We start from the raw sequence: 27722 nt of genomic DNA, 5'->3' as shown, positions 1-27722 counted from the left end.
TTGGTTGAGAACAAGATTCTAAAACTTGGGTTTCAATTAAGTTTCGATCAGTCAGAAATCGAATTCGTCTCGTTTTCGATCTTATCTTGGTTGAAATTTAAGATTTTCTTCAAGCTAACTTGAACCTTGGTTTCAAAGCACAGAAGTTGTTTTTTTTGCCCTGATTCTTATTGTGCTGTCTATTTTTGACATTTTAAACACAATCCATGCATTAGTTTCACATAGATAACACTAAAAATATTACTTGTGGTTTTAATCCAAGTTTGATACTGTATATTGTTCTTGGACATGGTATCGAATCAGGTTTAACCGAAATATAACTCCTTCAATATAAATGAGATTTAAGCAATCTTGGATTTGTTAGAAATCTTTGTTTTGATAGCTTTCCAACAAGTCCAAGAGTGCTTAAATCTTATTTATATTGAAGTAGTTATGTATTGGTCAAACTTAATTTGGTGTACGCGAATACTGTCAAAATCGTTCTAAATGAAAATATTTTTTTTGACATCAAAACAAATGAATATTTTACCGCACTTTTGGTTTTTAGCAATGTTTTACCATATTAAGATTTATAGAATTTTTAGATTTGAGAAAAACCCAAGCATTAGAGTTGAAAATTGGATCTACCATCGAAAATTCAGTTTTTAGTCTTGAACTAGGGGGTGACTTTTTTTCCTTTTGAAATTTGATTTTTTAATTATTTTTATTGGATTCAAATATGGGGTATTTGCTTATTTATAAATAATATCTTAAGAAAATGAAATACAAATACAAAAATATTTACTTAGCTGATATTAGACATAACTAAGTGTCTGTCCTAGGCTCCTAGCCAGTTTCTGGCATAAATACATGTTTGTCCTAGTTTCAAATCAAGTTTCCCCTAGTTTCAATGGGCATATGTGTCGAAACCATCGAAACCCGGTCAAAGCCAAAGATTTTATAAAATTCCCTTTCAACTCGTCTCAAAAATCTACGAAACCGAGTTAACTCGGTGGTTTCGACAGGTTTCAATCGAATTTTTCTTCCATGATTGAGCGACATCGATCCTACCAATGCGGGTTCAGAATTGTCACCCCTAATTCCAAACCTCAACTCCAAAGTCTGAATCAGCTACCAACATGAGATGCCATCCGACATGGTGAGAACCAACCAAACAAAATCTCCATACCTCGAACTCCCTCTAAATCCTATGTTAGGTGAGACCGAGATTATGTTTGGTTGGTTTTGGGGGCCACCCCACATGAGTAGTGGATCCATACTCTCAACTCCAGTCTTCTAGAAAAACTTTTGCATATCAAGATATAAGTTGGACTAAGGTGGAAAATTATCCTCTCCAAGCATCGACATCTTCACCTAGCACTGTCTCACTGCCACACTTTAGGCATTGGTGAGGATAATAATCCGGACTAAGGTTGTGACTTGTGACGCTTTCAATACTTCTGCCGATGTACGTAATGCGGTTGTACTTGAATCCGGATTATCTACCCCCATGTGGGGTACATTAGGTTGGTTAGGTTACACATGCAAGCAACACATCACTTATTTTAATCACATTGTAAGACCAATGGGATACTTAATTTATATAATTAATAAGTTTACAGATGTTAAGGTACTTTTATTAAATATATAGAAGGCCCATCAACTTCGTCAATGGAATCGGACTTAAAAGAGGACTTGAAGGAAGGAAAAGAAGCCGAAGCAATTCCGTGTTTGTTTTGGAAAGTTCTTAAAGAGAGCATTCTTGCAAGATTGTGTTTGTCTTTGCTTGTCCCATGCCATTATTACCTTAACAATTAATTAAGAGCTCATTAGTCATGAATTAATACTGAAATCTTCTGTGATTCCAAATCACAGGAGTAGATTTCACTCAAAAAATCCTGTTTTGGTATTTAACAAACATGGTTAACATCTAAAACTCATATGGATAAGGATTAAGAGTATGACATAAATCTTCACCAATAATAATTTGAAGGAAAGGAACTAGGTTTCATCATCCATACCTGCCACCTAATATTTTTTTTAGATATTTTAATATAAATTTATTTATTTTTAGATATTTTAATATTAAAATATATAAGTTATTGTACACACACCTTTCCACTCAAACATACTTTGTATGAAGTTCATGACGTAATTTAACCAATCCGGATTATCTGTGCCATTTTTACATTATTCTTAACTATTGATTTAAGTTTAAATTATTAATATAACTAAAATGAACATGGGTAGTGATACAGCATAAAATCACCTCACCAATCAGAAGCCGTCACGTAGCCGAGCCGGGGTCACCCCAAGAACCGAACCGAGTTGAATCAGAAATCGGGCCGACCTGGTCTCCGTCAGATCGCATGGTTGGGCCGAGCACTCTGCTGAGCCCGCGACACATCACCCATGCCGACCTCCTTGGCCGAGCATACACAGGACGGCCTAGGCCGAGGTGACTGCCGAGATCGACCTCCCATGGCCGACCTCCATGGCCGACCTCCTAGGCCGAGCCCTCCACCAAGGTCATCACAACTGCTTGCCAGGAATCGCGGAGCCACGTCAGCACCGCTCGAGTATCCCGGGATAAGGATCGAGTCACGATCCCTACACGATATTGAATCATACTCCCATTAGGACTCTTACCTTAACAGGAGTCCGACCCCGAAAATGTCTCTCCACTCCGCTCTACATGGAAGAGCCTTCCACGAGAAGAACTCCTACCATATCAGGACTCCTCCAATCGCCTCATCTCCCTCTATAAATACCTAGGTATGGAGCACAATTCCACATCTTACTTTCACTAGCGGTTACGCTGTCGCATTGGAGACCTGACTTGAGCGTCGGAGATTCCTAGGCCGGAGCCACACCGGCTCTCTTGCGCTCACTCAATTTTTACAGGTTCATCTGTGGGTGAACCGGGCACCGGAGGTTACCACACGCAACAGGTAGGCTTTATTGGGAGATTAGACAACTAGATAGAACTTGAAGAGGAATTTGGGTAAGTATATCTATTCGATACAAATTTAACCATTAAAATACTAGGAAGAAATTTGAATTTGTTTATTTCTGATTATTTTCTAGTAATAAAAAATTTTAATATCTAAATGAATATATATTATTTATTTAAATTTTTTGCTCTAACCTCTTCTTGTTTACTTTTATAGTAATCGAAATGTGAATTAAAATGTTTCTACTGTATTTTTTGTACAAAAACTTTGAGAATAATTTAGGTGAAATTTATTTATTAGCTACTATTGTAGTTCCAATTGGTTGAAGGGATTTTATTTTCTTTATATTTGAATTTTGAGGTTTACTTTATTTTTCAAATTAACTATCTCATTAACCAAAATCTAAAAGCTCCATTTCTTTAATGGAAACTGATACATAAGTACCTAACACCTCTAATACAATATATTGCGTCTCCCACTGTCATTGCAACCAATGTGTTTTCTATGAAAGATACCTCAAGAAACGATTGGTATGGAAAAGGTGTGTGGTCCTCATAAGTGTAACAAAAGTGACTAAAAGGATACTTGAAATTTGGTAGATAACCTAATCTCTTTTAAGGTCCTTTTAGAATGCAACTTGTTTATGCCTACAGTACACATAAGACCTATGAAACTCATGTATTTCTAGGTTTAATATTTAAACCCTTAGGAAAAATACAATGATACGTGGTGAGGACAATAATTTCACGTGCTCCTATGTTTGGATGTAGGATCCGTGTGTAGCATTCTTTTTCCTTAATACTATTAACTAAATTTAAGAGGTCAGAGAACACTCCCTCAGAAAGGATATAGTTCAAGAGAAGGTTTTGATTCAAAGCATGGATCTCATAAAAAGAACAGAAGGTATGGCACTTTGGGAGTTGGCAAATGGAATCGCAATTAAAAGTAGCATATCTTTGGGTCTCACCAATTTGGATCCTCTACTGCCGAGCTGTCAGGTAGGATCATGCTGCCCAGATACGATGAGACGTGCAATGACCGCCTTATCCCTGTCCAAACGTCTTACCCGATTGAAGATAAGGAGATCATTGTGTGCCTCACCATGTCTGGGCAGCACGGTCTTGCCAGGCAATTCACGAATAGAGAATGTAGATCCGTGTCTCATTCTTTCTCTTCAATATTCATACCTTATGGTACGGTTTTCATCCCCCCCCCCCCCTTTTTTTACACATTTTGCTTGCTTTATCGAAAGGGTTTTTTATTTCCTGCTTTGTCGAAAGATGACAAACAAAAAAACAAGAAATAAAGGTGAATCGTTGTATGCCATTATATTGAATTTGATTATTTATCCCATAGTAATGAAACTTTATCCATATTTGATTCTCCAAATCTCCACTCACACAAAAATGCAGAACACAAGGTTACACAAAAGAACAATGTTTGCTGCTTTGCCTTTAAAAGACTTTTGTAGAAGAATAAAAGATTACCCTTCTTCCTCTTTTCTTGGGTAACTTACCGCAATACCACCCCTACTGGACACCACATTCCCCACAAATGGATCTTTATCCCCGCAATTCTTTGTTTGGTCTAGTTTCCCTAGTTAAGGATGTAATTGGATCAAATTCGATTAGACAGTGACATTATCATATTCGTATTCGATTATATTCGGACAGTTTCGGATAATATCATATTAGTTTTCGGACGGATTCGAATAGTTTTTTATATTATTTTTTGAATTCGGATTCTCCTAAATGTATATGAACCGGGATCGAATAAGAATTTTCGACTATCTGTTGACATTTTTACCATTTTGTTGATTAAGGTTAGGGTTGAGATTTGAGAGTTCAACAACTACCCTTTCTTCTAGTCTTCTTAGGCTTTGATTTTCTTATGTTTTTTTTGTTTTTTTAACTTCTATTATCATGGGATTGCTAAATATATTTCAGACATTTTATTACCGTCGGATTGCTAAACAAATCGGATAATAATCGGTTAGATTGGGGGATTATCCTATTCGTATCTGATTAGTTTTCGGACGGATTCGGATTCTCCTAAACGGATACGATCATGGATCGAATATGGATTTTCGAATATCCGTTGATATCCTTACCCCTAGTGCCCCTAACAAGGGGGCACAATAATCATTCCACCCCTAACCGAACACTCTACCTGGGTAGGGTCCACCCCTCTCTTATTAGAGGCACTAAGGAACTGAACCGGGCAAGGAATTGCAGGAGATAATTCCCCCCCCCCCCCCCCACACACACACATACATTAGAGAGTTACAACTTTTACACTCAAATATATATATAATCCCCATTTGAGTGGACATACCTTCTTGAAAAAGTTTTCCCTCCGTCCACCTGGTGAAGGTTCACCATATTATCCTAAGTTTCACAAACTCGATAAGGTTTTACTATGTTCCCCAAAATATTAAATTCTTTCAGTTTTTTTTTTTTGAAAGCTATTCTAACTACGAAGATGCAAATTGGTTTTCACTCCCAATGTAATGACCTCCTAACTACTGGAGTAACCTCCTATAACTGCTGGAAGTAGGATCCCATGCTACTTTGATCAACAATCTGACTACCATCTTCATGTGATTGGTGGCTCGACTCAAACATGTAAATAAATTGTGGTGGATAGGCAGGCTGAGATGGAAAAAATAAGAAACGTTACATATGTGTATGGTCTGGTGCCCAAGTCTTAGACCCACACTATCCAATATATGAAATACATCCCTACCTCTGCTCACCAATGTACCATCTACAGGCATCATCGAATATATGTTGCGTATTCTGACCATATGTCTCCATTGAAGATCACTGAGGCCATGCCGGAGTGTCTGAAGTATTAGTAGTCTTCTCGTATACATCCTAACCCATATCTTCGTCATCATGATCAGAAAGATCCGTCGTTGTCTCATCAGGATCATAATTTGCCTCGTCTTCCATCGACGAAAATGGATCCTCCTCTATCAATCGCTTATCTTGATGATGGAGTGACTGAGATCGCATAGTCCGACGTTTTGAGTTTGTGTCAATTGTCTATGTCCATGGGCACCAATACTCAGCCCGCACAGACGAAGAGTAGGTCTTTGAAAGCCCTTCGTCTCTTAATCCAGCCGTTAAATAACACAAATCTTCTTGAAATTTTTTGGTTTTTGTAATAATCTTCTAGAAGTTTTTTATCTCTTAACTTAAACCATTCTGGAGATTCGATAGTCCAAACATCACCCTCACATCATCTTACGGTCCCATAGTCCTATTTTTGTGAAGTGAAACTCATGCCCTTTTCTACAAAGAAAGGGGCAAAACGGGAATACAAATAATTTTCCCTACTAGCAAACAAATTCACATAACTTGCGTACTAAGCTAAGGCAGCATTGGTAATACCCAGTAACCCCAAAAACTAATTAGCCGTTGGATACGACACGTGTTAGAAAATTACACTGAACGAATATACCCTACCAAACATTCGGATTTCAAGTGCACTCTCCTCTCCCCCATTCCTTCTTGGAATTGGAATTGGAGAGGATAGAGGATAATAATCCCCTTCCTTCTTCTATAAATGCCCCCAGAGACCTGCTTTCCTTTCTCTTCTAAGGAAGACAGTTTTAGTTTTAGTACGTTACACAGAAGAACCGAAACATTGGGAGATGAGCGAAGGATTGAAGAGAGTCTACCAGGTTTGCGAAGAGATCGGTCAGGGAAGATTCGGTACCGTTTCCCGGTGCTTCTTTCCTGCAACCGGCGAGTCCTTCGCCTTGAAATCCATCGACAAACGTCTCCTTACGGACTCCGTTGATCGAGAATGCGTCGAGAAAGAATCCAAGATCATGCAACTTCTCAGCGGAAACCCTAACATTGTTGAAATCGTCGATGTTTACGAAGATGAAGCTTATCTTGACATCGTTATGGAGCTCTGCGATTCTTCCGACCTCTACGATCGTATCTCCAACCGTACTTTTTCTGATGTCGAAGCTGCTGCTATTATGTTGCCCTTGATGGAGGCAATCGCTCATTGTCACAGGAGAGGTGTTGCTCATCGTGACATTAAGCCTGATAACATACTCTTTGACAGTGGGAACCGCTTGAAGCTGGCTGATTTTGGATCTGCTGAGATCTTTCACGACGGATTACCTATGAGGGGGATCGTTGGGACGCCTTACTATGTTGCGCCTGAGGTGCTTTCTGGGAGGGATTACAGTGAGAAGGTGGACATTTGGAGTGCGGGTGTTATTTTGTACATAATGTTGGCCGGAATCCCGCCTTTTTATGGTGATTCTGCGGCTGAGATCTTTGAGGCGGTGCTTCGTGGCAATCTCCGCTTTCCGACTCGGATCTTTTACTCCGTTTCGCCGGCGGCGAAGGATCTTCTGCGGAAGATGCTTTCAAAGGACGTCTCCAAGAGATTCTCGGCCGAGCAAGTACTCGGTAAGTGTGACATTTCTTTTCACGTTCTTGAATCATCGTTCGAGTGCCATTGATTAGTGTCTGTTTGAAAATTTTCTGTTCTGGAGCTTTATTTCCAAATTCAACAAATTGTGCCTAGTATGTTTGATGTTTCCCCTAGGATCGACTCTGTTTTCGTTTAGATTTTTAAAGAATAACTCTGTTCTTGCTTCGATTTTTTGATTTACTACTGATTTTCGTGTTATTTTTGCTTTCTACTTGTTTGTCTTAGTTAGCATATTGTAGTTAGCTCTCTCTCTCTCCCCTTTCTCTCTTGCGTTTGGACGAGAGTGAGAGATTGAAATCGGTGCCGTACTAACTGACTATTCCGTTACAGAAGTTGTAGTTTCCCATTTTTAGGTTTCTTTTTTCCTGATTCTGTATTCGTTTACCTTCTGCTAGATCGTTTCCTCGGTTGGTTGTGAGCGATTGGGTCGTTTTACATGGTTTTTTTTTTATTATTATTTTTCAGTTTCAATTACTGATTCATGTCCTTCTGATTTAAAATTTCAGGTCATCCATGGATCACAAGCAGAGGAGAAGCTACTCGATGATGGCTTATCTGAATTGAGAAAGTAAAAGAAAGCAAAGCGTAGTGTGTTGCCACCATCACTAATACTACTACTTCTTGAAGTATGTTAGGGGGATTTTGAAGCTTGTACTTACAAAACCACTCTATTCTGTACTCCCTAGAGATGGGACCCCTAGAGATGGGAAGGAACAGGGAAGAGATGCACTGGGTCCAAGAGAGCGGAAACTGTGCAGCAGCCTCAGACTTCAAAATCTGGCATCTCTTTTTTTTCTTTTTAGCCATCTCTCCTTTGTGGGAGCACTGGGAGGCTTTTTACTTGCGGATTGTAGTTGAGGAAGAAACTTTGATACTGTAGAGGTATATGTATTTATGTATGTATGAATCACCCACCCACCCTCATATATTCATATATGGGGGGTGAGAGAAAAGAAAGTTGGAGATTGTAGAGATCTATGTATGTAAAGTAAATACAAAGTATGGTAATGAAATCCACCCTTATATGAGGTGATGACAAGAAAAGGTTCTGAAACTATTCTCTCCCTCTCTCTTGTTTTTTGCAACCTTTTCTTTTTTCTAAGGATTCAGATGAGTGAAAGTTGTGGATTTGTTTCTAAATCCCATTGTTTAAAGAAATCCGGAATCTGAATTGTTATCGGCCTCTCCTGCTGGTACTGATAGGATTCGGCCAATCTACAGACCGATTCCTCAAACCGTATATCTCCCCTACCCTCTTGCAGCATCATTTCAGCATGATTTGTTTTTTTTTTTGGGGGGGTAGAAACTTCAACATGATTCTCTATATATACTTTGCACTAATGTTGAACGTAATGGATCGTGATCTTCTACGGTGCGCTGTCCGTAGCGGCTTGAGCGGCATACAAATAAGGCGAGATGCAATGACCGCCTTACCCCGTTCGAGCAGGGGTAATGTGGTCATTGCGTCGTGCCCTATTTGTGCGTTGCTCAAGCCGCTATAGGCAGCGTGTCGTAGAAGATCTGGATACTGAACGTAATGCAACAATGTAATTTACCAAAAAAAAATACAGCAATACGTAAGGGTTAGTTAGGTTACAAATGCATGCATGGCTTGAATGATTGAACAATTCGACTCTACTATTTCCACCTGCCCCTACTGTTGTGTGCGCCCCACACACAAGTAAGGCAGAATGTACCGCCTTACCCTTGCCTGAGTGGGGGTAAAGCGGTACTTTCTGCCGTACTTGTGTGGGGGGGCGTACGGCAGTACTGGACAGGTGAAGTAGAGGAGTCGGATCCATGATCGAATGGTCAACACCACTCCAAGGCATCACTTAGGTTGGTTAGGTTACACATGCAAGCAATACATCACTTATTTTAAGCACATTGTAACACCAATGGGATACTTAATTTTTATAATTAATAAGTTACAGATGTTAAGGTACTTTTATTTTACATATATATAAGGCCCATCAACTTCGTCAATGGATTAGGACTTAAAAAGAGTACTTGAAGGAAGGAAAAGAAGCTGAAGCAATTCCGTGTTTGTTTTGGAAAGTTCTTAAAGAGAGCATTCTTGCAAGATTGTGTTTGTCTTTGCTTGTCCCATGCCATTTCCTTAACAATTATTTTTTTTTTTGGCAAAGGATAGAGATTTATTTGAACATATAACAACACAAGGCATTGAGAAGAAACATATCTCTCTGCAACCAAGGAGTGGAAAGTAGCGTATCAAACAGGACCTTCCGAGTCAGGGAGTCAGTCATCTTCTGTGACTCCAAACCACAAGAGTTGCTTTCAGTCACAAAATCCTGTTTTGGTATTTAACAAACATAGTTAACATCTAAAACTCATATGGATAGGGATTAACCTAATACTATTTTTTTAGACATTTTAATATAAAATTAATTTTTTTTTAGATATTTTAATATTAAAATACATAAGTTACATTTGTACACACCTTTCCACTCAAACATACTTTGTATGAAGTTCACGACGTAATTTATTATTAAATAAAGTAAGTATACTAATTTAAAAAATATATAAATGAAAGATTACATAAATTAATTTATCTTTGCCATTTTCATATTATTCTTAACTATTGATTTAAGTTCAACTTATTATTATAATTAAAATGAACATGGGTAGGCTTTATTGGGAGATTAGACAACTAGATAGAACTTCAAGAGGAATTTGGGTAAGTATAACTATTCGATACAAATTTAACCACTAAAATACTAGGAAGAAATTCAAATTTGTTTATTTCTGATTATTTTCTAGTACTAAAAAAAATTAAATATCTAAATGAATATATATATATATATATATATTTAAATTTTTGGCTCTAAACTCTTCTTGTTTAATTTTATGGTAATTGAAATGTGAATTAAAATGTTTCTACTGTATTTTTTGTACAAAAACTTTGTGAATAATTTAGGTGAAATTTATTTATTAGCTACTATTGTAGTTCCAATTGGTTGAAGAGATTTTATTTTCTTTATATTTGAATTTTGAGGTTTACTTTATTTTTTCAAACTAACTATCTCATTAACCAAAATCTAAAAGCTCCATTTCTTTAATGGAAACTAATACCTAAGTACCTAACACCTCTAATACAATATAGGGAGAATGTTCTTTGCGCCACAGCGCAACCTGCGTCCAGGCACATGGGCAGCCTGTGCAGGGGGCAGGGTGCTCATTGTGCCCACCCCCATGTGCCTGGGCGCAGGCTGCGCTGCGGCACAAAGAACAACGCCCCTACAATATATTACGTCTCCCACGATCATTGCAGTCAGTGTTTTTTCTATGAAAGATACCTCAAGAAACGATTGGTATGGAAAAGGTGTGTGCTCCCTTCTTTTTTTTTTTTTAATAAAAAATTTATTGAGGATTAAAAAGGAGGCAAACAAGCCTAAAGACAGACTAAAGGCAAAGAAAGCTAAAACTAAAACAGGAGACCCAGTCCTAAAACGTAATGGCGAGGACAACAAGCCATTCGCTCACCCAAGAGAAATAATAAAATAAGGCTACGGGGGATTTGTGAGGCGCACCGAGGGGGTCCTTATCCTATTCGATCATCGAGGGATCTCAACATATAGACCAGGCCAATCAACAGCCACACGGGCCAACAGAGCCTCCTCCTCTGGCGAAAAGGGAGATGAAATTTTTTGCAACCCCACTCCTAACTCCTTTTCAAGCTAATCTTTTTCTACCGCAGCATCCACCGCCTTAACACCAAGATTTGCATTCTTTAGACGTCGAATTCTGCCAATAACTGGAGTTGTCATATGGGAACCCACACGACCACCTTGAAGAGCATTCCTACGACCATCACAAATTTTTTCGACCCAACACCTGAGTCCACCCACCTTGCACCTTCGCTTGATTAGAATGGTCATAACCCGATTTACAAGACCTGGAACCAGCACTAGACCCGTCCATGAGTTCACCTTCACCAGCTCCAAGACCCGCTCCATCAAACCGTGGTGAATTTGAAACCAAAACACCTTTCGAAATATCCCCATTTAATTCTCCCATATCATGCGCAAATTGCATAATATTAGGAGATGGCACATGATCCCCACAAAATTGCCTTTCTACTTTTAGGAGATAGAGATTGACACAACTTTTCCCCACCAATTTGCTGGGTTTGAAAACCATCCTTATTTGCAATCAGCCCATGATGTAAAAATTTTCCTACTTAATTCCCAGCCATATCCGCCACCTCAATCATGGTTACTAGAATTATTAGGAAACGAGTTAATCAAATTCTCCCCATGTTCCCTGCCCATTAAGGAATCCTCCTTTTCTTGAAAATCTGCGACAACTAAGGAAACTCTAATCTCCTCAGGGCCAGCTGGCGGTTTTGAAATAGGAAGGTGAGGATTCTTGCTTGGAGAGAGAGAGAGAGAGAGAATTGCTGGCCGATCCTCTCACCGAGTTAGACTTGTACGAGTTGGCCGAGTTAACTCCATCTTCTTCAACCTAATGAGCACCAGGTATTGACGCCGCTTTGTCCTTCTCATGTTGACGAAGATCATCCAACTTCTTGTGATGACACAGGGAGACCTGATGGCCCAATCTACTGCAGTAACCACATCGTTGCATTCCATCCTCAAATCACACCTTTTGAGTAAAGAAAAACTCCTTGGACGACCTCGGTTTGCAACGTTCAACTTGAAACTCTTCAACGCGAGAGGCAGACTCCCCTGCGTCAATCTCAACCAGGACTTGAGCAAAGTGTCCGAGCAACCCCTGGCGGGTGCGACGATCAAGTGCCACGAGTCTACCAACAGCTTTGGCCATGGACAGTAACACATTTCCATGCCAATATTCAAGAGGCAGATCAGGGAACCGCATCCAAACGAGTTTGGTTTGCGTCCGCTTCTCGTGGATATTAAAATCAGGCTTCCATCACTGGAACATTAACCCTGCCGATAAGAGCATAACGAAAACGATGACGCTTCTCTTCATAGTCCTTCTGTGGGATTTTGATACGAGTGATATTGCCTGCATGAATCGGCTCTGGAAGATCATCAAGGTCAGGCCACACATATCCCCCAACCGCCGTTGCATATGACTGAGAAGCAACCATGGCTGCACCGATCAAAACACCACCTCCATCATACAGACACAGTCCTTGCAAACGATATTCCCCCTGAGCCACCTCTCTGTCGGACAAGTGTGTGTCCATCAAACCTGGTTCGGTCCGGTTCAACCTAGTTCACCTTTGTATTTGAACATTTATACATTTTAGTTTAATATTATCACATGCGAGATATACTTTTTGAGCATTATGTGTCCGTAAGTTATACTTAAAATGGTAGTCACGACTAGGGTTTGGGCTGGGCACCCTTATCATATGGTCGTCGCATTGGGTATGCCTAGACATGTGATGTCAGGGTACGAATGCGAGTGCTCACATGTTTGATGTGTTCATTGGCGAAGAATTTACTTTGTCGATTCCCTCATGTATTACTGCCAGATGTAGGAAGTGATAGACATGTGTCACCGACACCCTATACCTGAGGGAATCCTGTCACTGCAAAGTGTGATCGCATTCTTTGGTTCATCAATGACTAAGACTCAAGCGAGTCAAAGCCGGTGTACTGGGAATGCGTGAATACTTTGTGAGTGAAGGAGTTATCCAATACGGTCACCACTGCCCAATTGGGGAACACCAAGATAGAGACTGTCTGTGCATGGTCGGATCAGAATCTGGATCCAGTACCGTTTTGGAAATGGTTTTGCAAAATTTATTTTATATAAAATGATACATTATTTATAGTTATTTCAAATAAAGTGTTTTATCGAGTTTTGCGAGACCCGATCAGATGCACAGACGCTCTTATATGAACATGTACTATGGATTGGGGTTTGGCAGTACATGTGTACATGCCCTAGATTCCATAATGATGATGTTGATTAGTGGGGGGGTTGTATATGATAAATTGTTATCATATAGGGAGTTATTTAGAATTTGCAAATTTAATTGGCTCTTTATTTAATTAATGGATTTGGTGCTAATTGTAATTATCCATTAATAATTAAATAAAGAATATAATTAATATTTTTCCTATTAGATTATGCTTCTTCACCTGTGTAGCACTTTGAGTTTAAACAGAACTGCCAGACTGAGAGAGAGAGAGAGTCAGACTCTCATTAGGGCTCTATTAAATCTATCTAGGATTTAATTAAACCCTATTATTATAAATAGGGGACCATAAAACGCAGAAGAGGCAACTCTCCATGTTTTTGGAGTAGACACTCTCTCTCCTACGTTTTTGATTTCTCTCTCTCCCTCTTGTGATCTCTCTTCTTCTTCTTGCTTCTCTCACCTGTGTTTGAGAGTTAGGGTTTGTGAAACCCTAGATCTGTGCTGAGGAGTTTGAGGGCATCTGAGACTGGCGTGTAGAACCTTGGTAGTACCACTGGAGGTTCAAATCTGTTTGCTTGGAGCGCTCGCTGGAGGAAGAACCACTGTCTATTGGAGGAGCAATACTTGAGGCTCATCAGGTTAGCAGTTCTTTATTAATTCCTTCTGTTCATCGATTATTAATATTTATGGGATGCGAAAGAAACTCGAATCGACCTTTTTCGCTGCGCATTCGAGTTAGGGATGGATCCCCCTTGCCATGTGATGGACTAGGGATGAGTTTTTTCGTCCCTACTGTGATAATAAATTTTATGGGACACATAAGGGAAGGAGAAACCCTAACAGGGATGCACCAGGGTTCCCATGGGCGACTATGGGAAGCCCTAAAAATTAAAATGGGACACCCATGGGACACCATGGGCTAACCCAGGGCGTGCAACACCCCAAGGATAAATATCTTGGTCTCCCTAGGGAACCATGGTTTGATCCCTGGACCGTTGTTTGGCCAACACTCTCTTCCATTGATTTGACGTATATGAATGCATATACTGATCGTCGCTTCTGGTTTCTTTATATTTCTGATATTCTCTGCTATGAAATTCTTCGGTGACCGTCTGTGTCTTTGAATCGCCTACCGATTATAATTTGGTCTTTCTCTACTCCAACAAGGGGATCCCTTTTTGGCACTGCATACTTGCAAATTGCAATGGATGGGCCTGTCCAACACTGCCTGCCATGAGGTGTATGCTCCTTTTAACTGTAACAAAAGTGATTAAAAGCATACTTGAAATTTGGTAGACAACCTAATCCCTTTCATTGTACTTTTAGAAATGCAACTTGCATATGCCTAGAGTACACATAAGACCAATCTTCTTTATGGTATGGAACTCATGCATTTCTACGTCTAATATTTAAACCCCTAGGAGAAATACAATGATAGGTTGTGAGGACGATAATTTTATGTGTTCATATGTTTGCGTGTAGGATCCACGTGATTACGCAGCATTCTTTTTCCTTATTACTACTAACTAAATTCAAGAAGTCTGAGAATACTCCCTCTAGAAGGATATATAGTTCAAGAGAAGGTTCTGATCTTTTTTTATTCGAAGGATGGATCCCATAAAAAGAAGAGAAGGGATAGGACAAGTGGATCAATGGTTTTTGTGCACGGTATTGGAACGGGTATCGGTAACTTGCAAAATCGATATGATACTAATACGGTATCGACTTGGATCGGTTGTATCAGATAAAATTACCCCTAAATCTCCTTTAAAAAATGAATTTTTTTGACTATTCTATCCCTTTTCCATATCGTGCTATTGATACGATATTGTTATGGTATCGATATCAATATTGATGACTAACAAAATCAATATGTATCACCCCATACAAGCGAAACGACACGGTTATTTAGAACCATAGGTGGATCGAAGAGAAATTTGATAGATAGTCGGTAGATTAGCTGGCACTTTGGGAGTCGGCAAATGGAATCGCAATTTATAGTACGGTTTTTATATACGGATGGATAAAGGCTACGGCTTTAACCCCCTAAACAGGATGGAGGGTACGGCCAACACTTTTTGTTTATCAAAAAAATATAAAAAATCGTCTTTAGTTTTTCTTTTTATTTTTTTTTAGCTTTGTCAAAAGATGACAAACAAAAAGGCAAGAAATAAAGATGAATCGGTGTATCCCATTATATTGAATTGATAACTTATCCCATAGTAATCATACTTGGTTCTCCAAATCTCCTCTCACACAAAAAACGCAGAACACAAAGTTACACCAAAGAACAAAAACAATGTTTGCTGCTTTGCCTAAGACTTGTAGAAGAATAAAAGATTACCCTTCTTTCTCTTTTCTTGGGTTTTACCGTAATACCGTCCCTAGTGGATACCACATACCCCACCCTAGGATCTTTATCCCCTGTCTAGTTCTCCTAATGCCCCTAACAAACAGGGGCACAATGATTATTTCATCCCTGTTCGAACACTCTGTCTAGATGGGATCCATCCCCCTCTTAATATAGGAACTAGGAAATTGGACCGGACAAAGAATTGCAGGATATAATCTCTCCCCCCCTTCCCCACACACATACATTAGAGAGTTTCAACTTTTATGATCAAATATATGCAATCGCCATTTGAGTGGACATAACTTCTTGGAAAAAGTTTTCCTTGGGTCCACCATGAAGGTTCACCATATTATCTTAAGTTTCACAAACTCGATAAGGGTTTTACTATGTTCCCCAAAATATTAAATTCTTTCACTTTTTCTTTGAAAGCTATTCTAACAACGAAGATGCGAATTGGTTTTCACTCCCAATGTAGTATAAAAATTAAAAGAGTTTGCATGACCAACTTTGCTTTTTGTAGTTTTTTATTAGAGAAAAAGAACTTTGTCTAGGAGTGTTGTGGCCTACGCTAACACTCCCATCAGTCTATCTCTCTCCTCCCCTTATGAAAAGACAGGTCTACCTCTTATTATAAGGAGGACAGAAATAAACACATTGGGGGTGCTAGCCTAGGCAACACTCCCAGATAGAAAACTGCTTCCCTTTTTATTATTATAAATAGATCTACTAATGTTTTGACCAATGCTATATCAGAATGAGCAACTTCCTTCCCTCATCAAGGTTTTAGGAGTCATCTTGTCTTGAGGATCTCATTCATATTGTACAACAGTTTCCTGTTAAGTCCTAAGAAATTCTCTCAATGTGGGGAGTCTTTGCACAAAAACAAATAATTATAACCTTTTTTTTAGGGGGGTGTGGGGTGGAGAGGGGGAAATCTTGTTGTAATTAGGGTTTTAGGAATTGATATCAAATAGACGAATACGGGATTGGTCTCGATCGATACCGATCTGGATCACCGTAAATTTGGGCAGATTGGTCTAAAAAGGTGAAAAATGCACTTTTCAGTAATGGTTCTTACATTAGCTCATACTCGTCCAAAAGAATAATAAAATTTTGAAATCAAGAAAAGTGTAAAAAGGCATGAATATTGGAAAACTTGAATAAAGCAAAATGAGAGGAAATTTTGGAAAATTAATTTTTAATGAAACATGGATAAAATATAAAATTACAATAAATGTGTAAAATATTCTTAAAAATGGATAAAAATACAAAGGTGATATTAATCACTACAATATTTAAAAAATCATAAATATTTTATTTTAATTAAAATGCAAAATGAAAAAATGAATATATTTTAGTGAAAATTTGAACAAAATAAAGCAAAAAAATGTAACATTTTACAAAATATTTCTAAAAATTAAGGAATATATATTAATAGAAAATAAATAAAATAGCGCATAAAAGTTACCTACACACAGACATTAATAATGTAACATAAAAGCAACGAGAAGAAGTATAAAATAAATTTTAAAAGAAATGGTGTAAACAAGAGTATAGCATATATCACCAATATATTCCACAAGTACAGAAATAATGATATTACAATTTTTTTTCCGATTGCTTTCATCATCAATGATCGTAGGTTAACATCAGACTTCAGCTTGTAATCTGCAACAACAAATGGAGTATAAGTTTTTTTTTTTTTAATCCGAATTAATACCACCCGTGCACCAAATGTTCTGTCCATCGGTTGACTATTAGAGTCATGGGTCTTGTTGTTAGAGATCTTGTAGAACTGCTGGAAGTAGGATCCCATGCCACTTTGATCAACAATCTGACTACCATCTCCATGTGATTGGTGGCTCGACTCAAACATGTAAGTAAATTGTGGTGGATAGGCAAGCTGAGACGGAAAAAATAAAAACGTTACATCTGTGTATGGTCTGGGGCTCAAGTCTTAGACCCAGACTATCCAATATATGAAATACATCCCTACCTCTGCTCACCAATGTACCATGTACTAGCATCATCAAATATATGTTGCTTCTTCTGACCATATGTCTCTATTGAAGATCACTGAGGCCATAACGGAGTGTCTGAAGTATTAGTAGTTATCTCCTCCTAAACTTCCTAACCCATATCTCCATCATCGTGATTAGAAAGATTTGTCATTGTCTCATCAAAATCATAATTTGCCTCCTCTTCCATCGATGGAATTGAAATGGATCCTCCTCTATCGATCGCTTAACTGGATGATGGAGTCCGACATTTCGAATTTGTGTCAATTGTCTATCCCCATGTGCACCAATACTCAGCCAGCACAGATCATCTCCATGTCTTGCACCGTTAGGTGGACGGCCTCCCTCTCCACTATTATCCAACTGTCCTCCATATATGCTGTCACTCCCTAGACGGTTGCTCGATTCTTCATCTTCGTTATATGGTGTTCTTCATATAAAACTTAAAAAAAAACAAAACCGACAACCTACCTTAGCATGAATCATGGAAAGAAATGAGGGGAAAAAAAACAAGACAAATACCTTAAAATTAAACGACTTGGGAGAAGAATTGGTCTTTGAAAGCCCTTCAGCTCTTAATCCAGCAGTTAAATAACACAAATCTTCTAGAAATTTTTTTGTTCTTTAATAATCTTCTAGACGTTTTTGATCTCTTAACTTAACCATTCTGGAGATCCGATAGTCCAAACATCACCCTCACAGCATCTTATGCTCCCCTAGTGTGAAGTGAAACTCATGCCCTTTTTTTTAAAAGAAAGGGGCAAAACAGGAATATAAATAATTTTCCCTACTTCCTTCTTCTATAAATGCTCACAGCAGCCTTCCATTATCTTCCAAACAAGACAGTTTAAGTTTTAGTACGTTACAGAGAAAGAAACGAAACATTGGGAGATGAGCGAAGGATTGAAGAGAGTCTACCAGGTTTGCGAAGAGATCGGTCAGGGAAGATTCGGTACCGTTTTCCGGTGCTTCTTTCCTGCAACCGGCGAGTTCTTCGCCTTGAAATCTATCGACAAGCGTCTCCTCACTGACTCCGTTGATCGAGAATGCGTCGAGAAAGAATCCAAGATCATGCAATTTCTCAGGGGAAACCCTAACATTGTTGAAATCGTCGATGTTTACGAAGATGAAGCTTATCTTGACATCGTTATGGAGCTCTGCGATTCTTCCGACCTCTACGATCGTATCTCCAACCGTACCTTCTCTGATGTCGAAACTGCTGCTATTATGGTGCCTTTAATGGAGGCAATCGCTCATTGTCACCGGAGAGGTGTTGCTCATCGTGACATTAAGCCTGATAACATACTCTTTGACAGTCGGAACCGGTTGAAGCTGGCTGATTTTGGATCTGCTGAGATCTTTCACGACGGATTACCTATGAGGGGGATAGTTGGGACGCCTTACTATGTTGCGCCTGAGGTGCTTTCTGGGAGGGATTACAGTGAGAAGGTGGACATTTGGAGTGCGGGTGTTATTTTGTACATACTGTTGGCCGGAATCCCACCTTTTTATGGTGATTCTGCGGCTGAGATCTTTGAGGCGGTGCTTCGTGGCAATCTCCGCTTTCCGACTCGGATCTTTTACTCCGTTTCCCCGGCGGCAAAGGATCTTCTGCGGAAGATGCTTTCAAAGGACGTCTCCAAGAGATTCTCGGCCGAGCAAGTACTCGGTAAGTGTGACATTTCTATTCACGTTCTTGAATCATCGTTCCGAGTGCCATTGATTAGATTAGTGTCTTGGAGAGAGATCCATCTCTCTTGTTTGAAAATTTTCTGTTCTGGAGCTTTATTTCCAAATTCAACAAATTGTGGCCAGTATGTTTGATGTTTCCCCTTTGATCGACTCTGTTTTAGCTTAGATTTTTAAAAAGCAACTCTGTTCTTGCTTCGATTTTTTTATTTACTACTAATTTTCGTATTATTTTTGCTTTCTACTTGTTTGTCTTAGTTATCTCTCTCTCTCTCGCGTTTGGACGAGAGTGAGATCGAAATCGGTGCCGTACTAACTGACTCTTCCGTTACAGAAGTTGTAGTTTCCCATTTTTAGGTTTCTTTTTTCCTGATTCTGTATTTGTTTACCTTCTGTTAGATCGTTTCCTCGGTTGGTTGTGAGCGATTGGGTCGTTTTACAGGGTTTTTTTTATTATTATTATTTTTCAGTTTCAATTACTGATTTATGTCCTTCTGATTTAAAATTTCAGGGCATCCATGGATCACAAGCAGAGGAGAAGCTACTCGATGATGGCTTATCTGAATTGAGAAAGTAAAAGAAAGCAAAGCGTAGTGTACCACCACCATCACTAATACTACTACTTCTTGAAGTATGTAGGGGGTATTTTGAAGCTTGTACTTACAAAATCACTCTATTCTGTACTCCCTAGAGATGGGAGGGAACAGGGAACAGATGCACTAGGTCCAAGAGAGCGGAAACTGTGCAGCAGCCTTAGACTTCAAAATCTGGCATCTCTTTTTTTTTTCTTTTTAGCCATCTCTCCTTTGTGGGAACACTGGGAGGCTTTTTACTTGCGGGTCGTAGTTGAGGAAGAAACTTTGATACTGTAGAGGTGTATGTATTTATGTATGTATGAACCACCCACCCACCCTCATATATTCATATATGGGGGGTGACAGAAGAGAAAGTTGGAGATTGTAGAGATGTATGTATGTAAAGTAAATACAAAGTATGGTAATGAAATCCACCCTTATATGAGGTGATGCCATGATGACAAGAAGAGGTTCTGAAATTTTTCTCTCTCTGTGTTGTTGTTTGCAACCTGTTCTTTTTTCTAAGGATTCAGATGAGTGAAAGTTGTGGATTTGTTTCTAAATCCAATTGTTTAAAGAAATCCGGAATCTGAATTGTTATCGGCCTCTCCTGCTGATACTGATAGGATTCGGCCAATCTAAATACCGATTCCTCAAACCGTGTCTCTCCCCTACCCTCTTGCAGTATCATTTCAGCATGAATTTTTTTTCTTGGGGGTAGAAATTTCAACATGATTCTCTATATATACTTTGTACTAATGTTGAACGTAATGGATCATGATCTTCTATGGCGCGTTGTCCGTAGCAGCCTAAGTGGCATACAAATAAGGCGAGGTGCAATGATCGCCTTACCCTTGCTCGGGTAAGGTGCTCGGGTAGGGGTAATGCGGTCATTGTGTCGTGCCCTATTTGTGCGTTGCTTAGGCCGTTATAGGCAGCGTGTCATAGAAGATCTGGACACTGAACATAATGCAACAATACGTAATTTACCAAAAAAAAATACAGCAATACGTAAGGGTTAGGTTATAGATGCATGCATGGCTCTTAATGATCGAACAATTCAACTCCTCTACTTCCGCCTGCCCCTGCTGTCGTGTTTGCCCACACACAAGCAAGGCGGAATATACCGCTTTGGTAAGGCAGTACTTTCCACCGCATTTGTGTGTGGAAGTGCACGGCAGTACTGGGCAGGCGAAAGTGGAGGAGTCGGATCCATGATCAACACCACTCCAAGGCATCACTTAGGTTGGTTAGGTTACACATGCAAGCAATACATCACTTACTTTAATCACATTGTAACACCAACGGGATACCTACTTTTTAAGTTTTTATAATTAATAAGTTTACAGATGTTAAGGGTCTTTGTACCAAAAAACAAAAAAGTTTACAGATGTTAACTTCGTCAATGGATTAGGACTTAAAAAGAGTACTTGAAGGAAGGAAAAGAAGCAGAAGCAATTCCGTGTTTGTTTTGGAAAGTTCTTAAAGAGAGCATTCTTGCAAGATTGTGTTTGTCTTGCATTTTCCATGCCATTACCTTAACAATTTTTTTTTTTTTTTTGGATAAATAGTAGAGATTTATTTGAACATGCAACAACTCAAGGCATTGAGAAAAAACATATCTCTCCGCAACCAAGGAGCGGAAAGTGGCCAACCTGTCGTGCATGCAATCGAGCAGGACCTTCCGAGCCAGGGAGTCATCTTCTGTGATTCCAAACCACAAGAGTAGCTTTCACTCACAAAATCCTGTTTTGATATTTAACAAACATAGTTAACATCTAAAACTCATATGGATAGGGATTAAGAGCATGACATAATTAATCTTCACCAATAATAATTTGAAGGACAGAAACTAGGTTTCATCATATCCATATCTGCCACTTAATACTATTTTTTTTAGATATTTTAATATAAAATTTAATTTTTTGTAGATATTTTAATATTAAAATTCATAAGTTACATTTGTACACACACCTTTCCACTCAAACATACTTTGTATGAAGTTCACGACGTAATTTATTGTTAAATAAAATAAGTATACTAATTTAAAAAATAAAAAAAAAACGAAAGATTACTTAAATTAATTTATCTTTGCCATTTTCATATTATTCTTAACTATTGATTTAAGTTCAACTTATTATTATAATTAAAATGAACGTGGTTAGGCTTTATTGGGAGATTAGACAACTAGATAGAACTTGAAGAGGAATTTGGGTAAGTATATCTATTCGATACAAATTTAACCATTAAAATACTAGGAAGATATTCAAATTTGTTTATTTCTGATTATTTTCTAGTACTACAAAAAATTAAATATCTAACCTCTTCTTGTTTAATTTTATAGTAATTGAAAGGTGAATTCAAATGTTTCTACTGTATAACTTTGAGAATAATTTAGGTGAAATTTATTTACTAGCTACTATTGTAGTTCCAATTGGTTGAAGGGATTTTATTTTCTTTATATTTGAATTTTGAGGTTTACTTTATTTTTTCAAACTATCTCATTAACCAAAATCTAAAAGCTCCATTTCTTTAATGGAAACTAATACCTAAGTACCTAACACCTCTAATACAATATAGGGAGAATGAACTCTGTGCCACAGCGCAGCCTGCGCCCAGGCACATGGGCAGCCTGTGCAGGAGGGCAGGGTGCTCATTGTGCCCACCCCCATGTGCCTGGGTGCAGGCTGCACTGCGGCACAGAGAACAATGCCCCTACAATATATTACGTCTCCCACAAAAGTGAAAGTGGAAAAAGTGACTAAAAGCATACTTGAAATTTTCTAGACAACCTAATCCCTTTCATTGTACTTTTAGAAATGCAACGTGCATATGCCTAGAGTACACATAAGACCAATCTTCTTCATGGTATGGGACTCATGCATTACTAGGTCTAATATTTAAACCCCTAAGAGAAATACAATGATAGGTTGTGAGGGCGATAATTTCAGGTGCTCATATGTTTGAGTGTAGTATCCACGCGATCAGGCAGCATTCTTTTTCCTTATTACTACTAACTAAATTCAAGAAGTCTGAGAACACTCCCTCTAGAAGGATATAGTTCAAGAGAAGGTTCTGATTTTTTTTATTCGAAGCATGGATCCCGTAAAAAGAAGAGAAGGGATAGGACAGCTGGATCAATGGTTTTTGTGCACGGTATTGGAACGGGTATCGATAACTTGCAAAATCGATATAATACCGATACGATATCAGCTTGGATCGACTGTATTAGATAAAATTACCTCTAAATCTCTTTAAAAAAATGAATTTTCTGACCATTCTATCCCTTTTCTATATCGTGCTATTGAGATGATATCGTTACGATATCGATATCGATATTGATGACTAACAAAACAGATATGTATCACCCGATACAAGCGATACGATACAAATACTTAGAACCATAGCTGGATCTAAGAGAAATTTGATACATAGTCGGTAGATTAGCTGGCACTTTGGGAGTCGGCAAATGGAATCGCAATTAAAAGTAGTATCTCTCTCCATACATTATAGTACGGTTTTTATATACGGATGGACATAGGGTACGGCTTTAACCCCCCAAAAAAAGATAGAGGGTAGCGGCGTACGGCCAACACTTTTTGTTTACCGAAAAAAAATCGTCTCTAGTTTTTATTTTTTAGTTTTTTGCTTTGTCAAAAGATGACAAACCAAAAAAAGCAAGAAATAAAAATGAATCGGTATATCCCATTATATTGAATTGATAACTTATCCCATGGTAATGATACTTTATCCATATTTGATTCTCTAAATCTCCACTCACACAACAAAAGTAGAACACAAAGTTACACCAAAGAACAAAAACAATGTTTGCTGCTTTGCCTAACACTTGTGGAAGAAAAAGATTGGAAAAAGATCTCTGTCGGGCGGCTACACTTTAGACTTTTTTTAAGATCTCCTTTTATTTACGAGTTATAAACTCTCTCTCTACAATTGTAACGATGTCCCCTTAATAGGCCTGGAAGCTTATAGGGGCTACAACTAAATAACAATCATGTCGTGACTCTTTTTATGGTCCTGATCAAAATAGTAGATGATCTACTTTTTTATGGGTTCCCACTTCATGATGATGACAAAGTTAGTAGTTATCTATGTACAATTCTCTTCTTTTTTTTTTTTTGTCAAGAAAATACTTATATTAAGTATATAATATATATATATATGTAATATTATATACCTATAATTAATACGAGGGTCGGTCGGGCTAGGCCGGATCTAAACCGACCCGACCGACCGCCAGGGTCGAGACTATAACTAAACCCAAACCCGCCCTCGGGGTCAAAAAATCGAGGTCGGGCCGGGCGGGCCGGCGGGTTCGGGCGGGTTCGGGCCCGTGGGCTTTATTGACACCCTAAAATTACACCAAAGAACAAAAACAATGTTTCTGCTTTGCTAACACTTGTGGAAGAAAAAAGATTGGAAAAAGATCTCTGTCAGGAGTGTGGCTCTATGCCGTTTTCATGAGTTTATCTCTCTTCTCATGTGAAAAGATATCTCTACCCCCTTATTTTAAGAAGTGGGGCCACAATGACTAGTCTGTCGGGTGCTTTCTTAAAAGATTATCCTTCTTTCTCTTTTCTTTGGGTTTTACCGCAATACCGTCCCTAATGGACACCACATAACCTACCCTAGGATCATTATCTTCGATAATTCTCTTTACGGTCCAGTTCCCCTAAGGCCCTAATAAGTGGGGCCACAATGACTAGTCTGTCCATGTTCAAACACTGCCCAGATGGGGTCCGCCCCCCTTTAGTATAGGCACTAGGGAATTGGACCGGGCAAGGAATTGCAGGATATAATTTCTCCCCCCCTCCTCCCAACATGCATACATTAGAGAGTTTCAACTTTTACGCTCAAATATATATAATCCGACATTTCGAATTTGTGTCGATTGTCTATCCCCATGTGCACCAGTACTCAACCAGTACAGATGATCTCCATGTCTTGCACCGTTAGGTGGACGGCCTCCCTCTCCACTATTATCCAACCGTCCTCCATATATGTTGTCACCCCCTAGACGGTTGCTTGATTCTTCATCTTCGTTATATGGTGTTCTTCATATAAAACTTAAAATTAAAAAAAAAAAAAAAAAACCGAACAACCTCCCTTAGCATGAATCATGGAAAAAAAATGAGGGGAAGAAAAACAAGACAAATACCTTAAAAACGATTTGGCAGAAGAGTTGGTCTTTGAAAGCCCTTCATCTCTTAATCCAGCCGTTAAATAACACAAATCTTCTAGAAATTTTTTTGTTTTGTAATAATCTTCTAGATGTTTTTTATCTCTTAACTTAACCATTCAGGAGATCCGGTAGTCCAAACATCACCCTCACATCATCTTATGCTCCCCTAGTGTGAAGTGAAACTCATGCCCTTTTTTTTAAAAAGAAAGGGGCAAAACAGGAATATAAATAATTTTCTCTTCTTCTATAAATGCCCAGAGCAGCCTTCCTTTCTCTTCCAAACAAGACAGTTTAAGTTTTAGTACGTTACAGAGAAGAAACGAAACATTGGGAGATGAGCGAAGGATTGAAGAGAGTCTACCAGGTTTGCGAAGAGATCGGTCAGGGAAGATTCGGTACCGTTTTCCGGTGCTTCTTTCCTGCAACCGGCGAGTTCTTCGCCTTGAAATCTATCGACAAGCGTCTCCTCACTGACTCCGTTGATCGAGAATGCGTCGAGAAAGAATCCAAGATCATGCAACTTCTCAGCGGAAACCCTAACATTGTTGAAATCGTCGATGTTTACGAAGATGAAGCTTATCTTGACATCGTTATGGAGCTCTGCGATTCTTCCGACTTCTACGATCGTATCTCCAACCGTATTTTCTCTGACGTCGAAGCTGCTGCTATTATGGTGCCTTTAATGGAGGCAATCGCTCATTGTCACCGGAGAGGTGTTGCTCATCGTGACATTAAGCCTGATAACATACTCTTTGACAGTCGGAACCGGTTGAAGCTGGCTGATTTTGGATCTGCTGAGATCTTTCACGACGGATTACCTATGAGGGGGATAGTTGGGACGCCTTACTATGTTGCGCCTGAGGTGCTTTCTGGGAGGGATTACAGTGAGAAGGTGGACATTTGGAGTGCGGGTGTTATTTTGTACATACTGTTGGCCGGAATCCCACCTTTTTATGGTGATTCTGCGGCTGAGATCTTTGAGGCGGTGCTTCGTGGCAATCTCCGCTTTCCGACTCGGATCTTTTACTCCGTTTCCCCGGCGGCAAAGGATCTTCTGCGGAAGATGCTTTCAAAGGACGTCTCCAAGAGATTCTCGGCCGAGCAAGTACTCGGTAAGTGTGACATTTCTATTCACGTTCTTGAATAATCGTTCCGAGTGCCATTGATTAGATTAGTGTCTTGGAGAGAGATCCATCTCTCTTGTTTGAAAATTTTCTGTTCTGGAGCTTTATTTGCAAATTCAACAAATTGTGGCCAGTATGTTTGATGTTTCCCCTTTGATCGACTCTGTTTTAGCTTAGATTTTTAAAAAGTAACTCTGTTCTTGCTTCGATTTTTTGATTTACTACTGATTTTCGTATTATTTTTGCTTTCTACTTGTTTGTCTTAGTTATCTCTCTCTCTCGCGTTTGGACGAGAGTGAGATCGAAATCGGTGCCGTACTACTAACTGACTCTTCCGTTACAGAAGTTGTAGTTTCCCATTTTTAGGTTTCTTTTTTCCTGATTCTGTATTTGTTTACCTTCTGTTAGATCGTTTCCTCGGTTGGTTGTGAGCGATTGGGTCGTTTTACATGGTTTTTTGTTTTTTATTATTATTTTTCAGTTTCAATTACTGAGTTATGTCCTTCTGATTTAAAATTTCAGGGCATCCATGGATCACAAGCAGAGGAGAAGCTACTCGATGATGGCTTATCTGAATTGAGACAGTAGAAGAAAGCAAAGCGTAGTGTACTGCCACCATCACTAATACTACTACTTCTTGAAGTGGGTATTTTGAAGCTTGTCTAAGAGGGCGGAAACTGTGGAACTGTGCAGCAGCCTTGAGTTCAAAATCTGGCATCTCTTTTTTTTCTTTTTAGCCATCTCTCCTTTGTGGGAGCACTGGGAGGCTTTTTACTTACGGATCGTAGCTGAGGAAGAAACTTTGATACTGTAGAGGTGTATGTATTTATGTATGTATGAATCACCCACCCACCCTCATATAGTCATATATGGGGGGTGACAGAAAAGAAAGTTGGAGATTGTAGAGATGTATGTATGTAAAGTAAATACAAAGTATGGTAATGAAATCCACCCTTATATGAGGTGATGACAAGAAGAGGTTCTGAAACTATTCTCTCCCTCTCTGGTTTTTTTTTTTTTTTTTTTTTGTACAACCTTTTCCTTTTTCTAAGGATTCAGAAGAGGGAAAGTTATGGATTTGTTTCTTGTGGGGTACGTCTGTTCGTAACCAAACCAAGGGTTACAAACAGAATTTGTAACCAGACTTCAGATACCCCTTAACATATCTTCTATTCACTTGAATGGAAGAGTAAAAAAGGTAATTTCACATTAAATTGGTTTCTTCCCTCAAAAATCTACTATTAGTCTGAGCCGACATGTCATGAAGGCTTAAGCCCAAGATGGAGACAAATTTCAATTTCATAATTACCCTTTATTTTGTTTCAAATTTTCCAGATGATGCCATTGCATCTTAATTTGATTCCAATCTATGACCTATTCTTCAAATGAAACAATCAAGGTTGAATCTGATTAATCCCAGAGGCGCTAGCTATGACACTGTCCATGGATTGGTGAGTTATCATCATTATAATCAAAGAAATCAAAATTGGA

The 27722-nt window shown here is 38.8% G+C and overlaps 2 protein-coding genes across 4 annotated transcripts; both read left to right on the top strand.

Moving 5' to 3' along the window:
• Positions 1-6547: 6547 nt before the first annotated feature.
• LOC122641336 (phosphoenolpyruvate carboxylase kinase 1-like) lies at positions 6548-26866 on the top strand. 3 transcript variants are annotated; one of them, XM_043834549.1, is made up of 2 exons: positions 6548-7369; positions 26754-26823. In XM_043834549.1, the coding sequence occupies exons 1-2, from the start codon at positions 6592-6594 to the stop codon at positions 26792-26794; spliced, it is 819 nt and encodes a 272-aa protein (XP_043690484.1). In that variant the 5' UTR covers positions 6548-6591; the 3' UTR covers positions 26795-26823. The 3 variants fall into 3 exon arrangements, with proteins under 3 accessions (XP_043690484.1, XP_043690483.1, XP_043690482.1); XM_043834548.1 differs by lacking the exon at positions 26754-26823 and adding an exon at positions 7901-7984; XM_043834547.1 differs by lacking the exon at positions 6548-7369 and adding an exon at positions 25419-26219 and having other exon boundaries at positions 26754-26866.
• LOC122641338 (phosphoenolpyruvate carboxylase kinase 1-like) lies at positions 18514-19933 on the top strand. The gene is made up of 2 exons (XM_043834550.1): positions 18514-19312; positions 19844-19933. The coding sequence occupies exons 1-2, from the start codon at positions 18535-18537 to the stop codon at positions 19882-19884; spliced, it is 819 nt and encodes a 272-aa protein (XP_043690485.1). The 5' UTR covers positions 18514-18534; the 3' UTR covers positions 19885-19933.
• Positions 26867-27722: the final 856 nt, after the last annotated feature.

Source organism: Telopea speciosissima, chromosome 10 (genome assembly GCF_018873765.1).
Source record: "Telopea speciosissima isolate NSW1024214 ecotype Mountain lineage chromosome 10, Tspe_v1, whole genome shotgun sequence".
Classification (NCBI taxonomy): Eukaryota; Viridiplantae; Streptophyta; class Magnoliopsida; order Proteales; family Proteaceae; genus Telopea; species Telopea speciosissima.
The sequence above is the reverse complement of the archived record's forward strand: the minus strand, read 5'-3'. Positions and strand labels throughout refer to the sequence as shown.

Bases quoted from the DNA above. Each gene is read 5' to 3' on its own strand.
- LOC122641338 (XM_043834550.1), top strand. From the start codon at position 18,535: ATGAGCGAAGGATTGAAGAGAGTCTACCAGGTTTGCGAAGAGATCGGT. The intron at 19,313-19,843 runs GTAAGTGTGACA...TTAAAATTTCAG, and splicing joins CTCGGCCGAGCAAGTACTCG to GGCATCCATGGATCACAAGC.
- LOC122641336 (XM_043834547.1), top strand. From the start codon at position 25,442: ATGAGCGAAGGATTGAAGAGAGTCTACCAGGTTTGCGAAGAGATCGGT. The intron at 26,220-26,753 runs GTAAGTGTGACA...TTAAAATTTCAG, and splicing joins CTCGGCCGAGCAAGTACTCG to GGCATCCATGGATCACAAGC.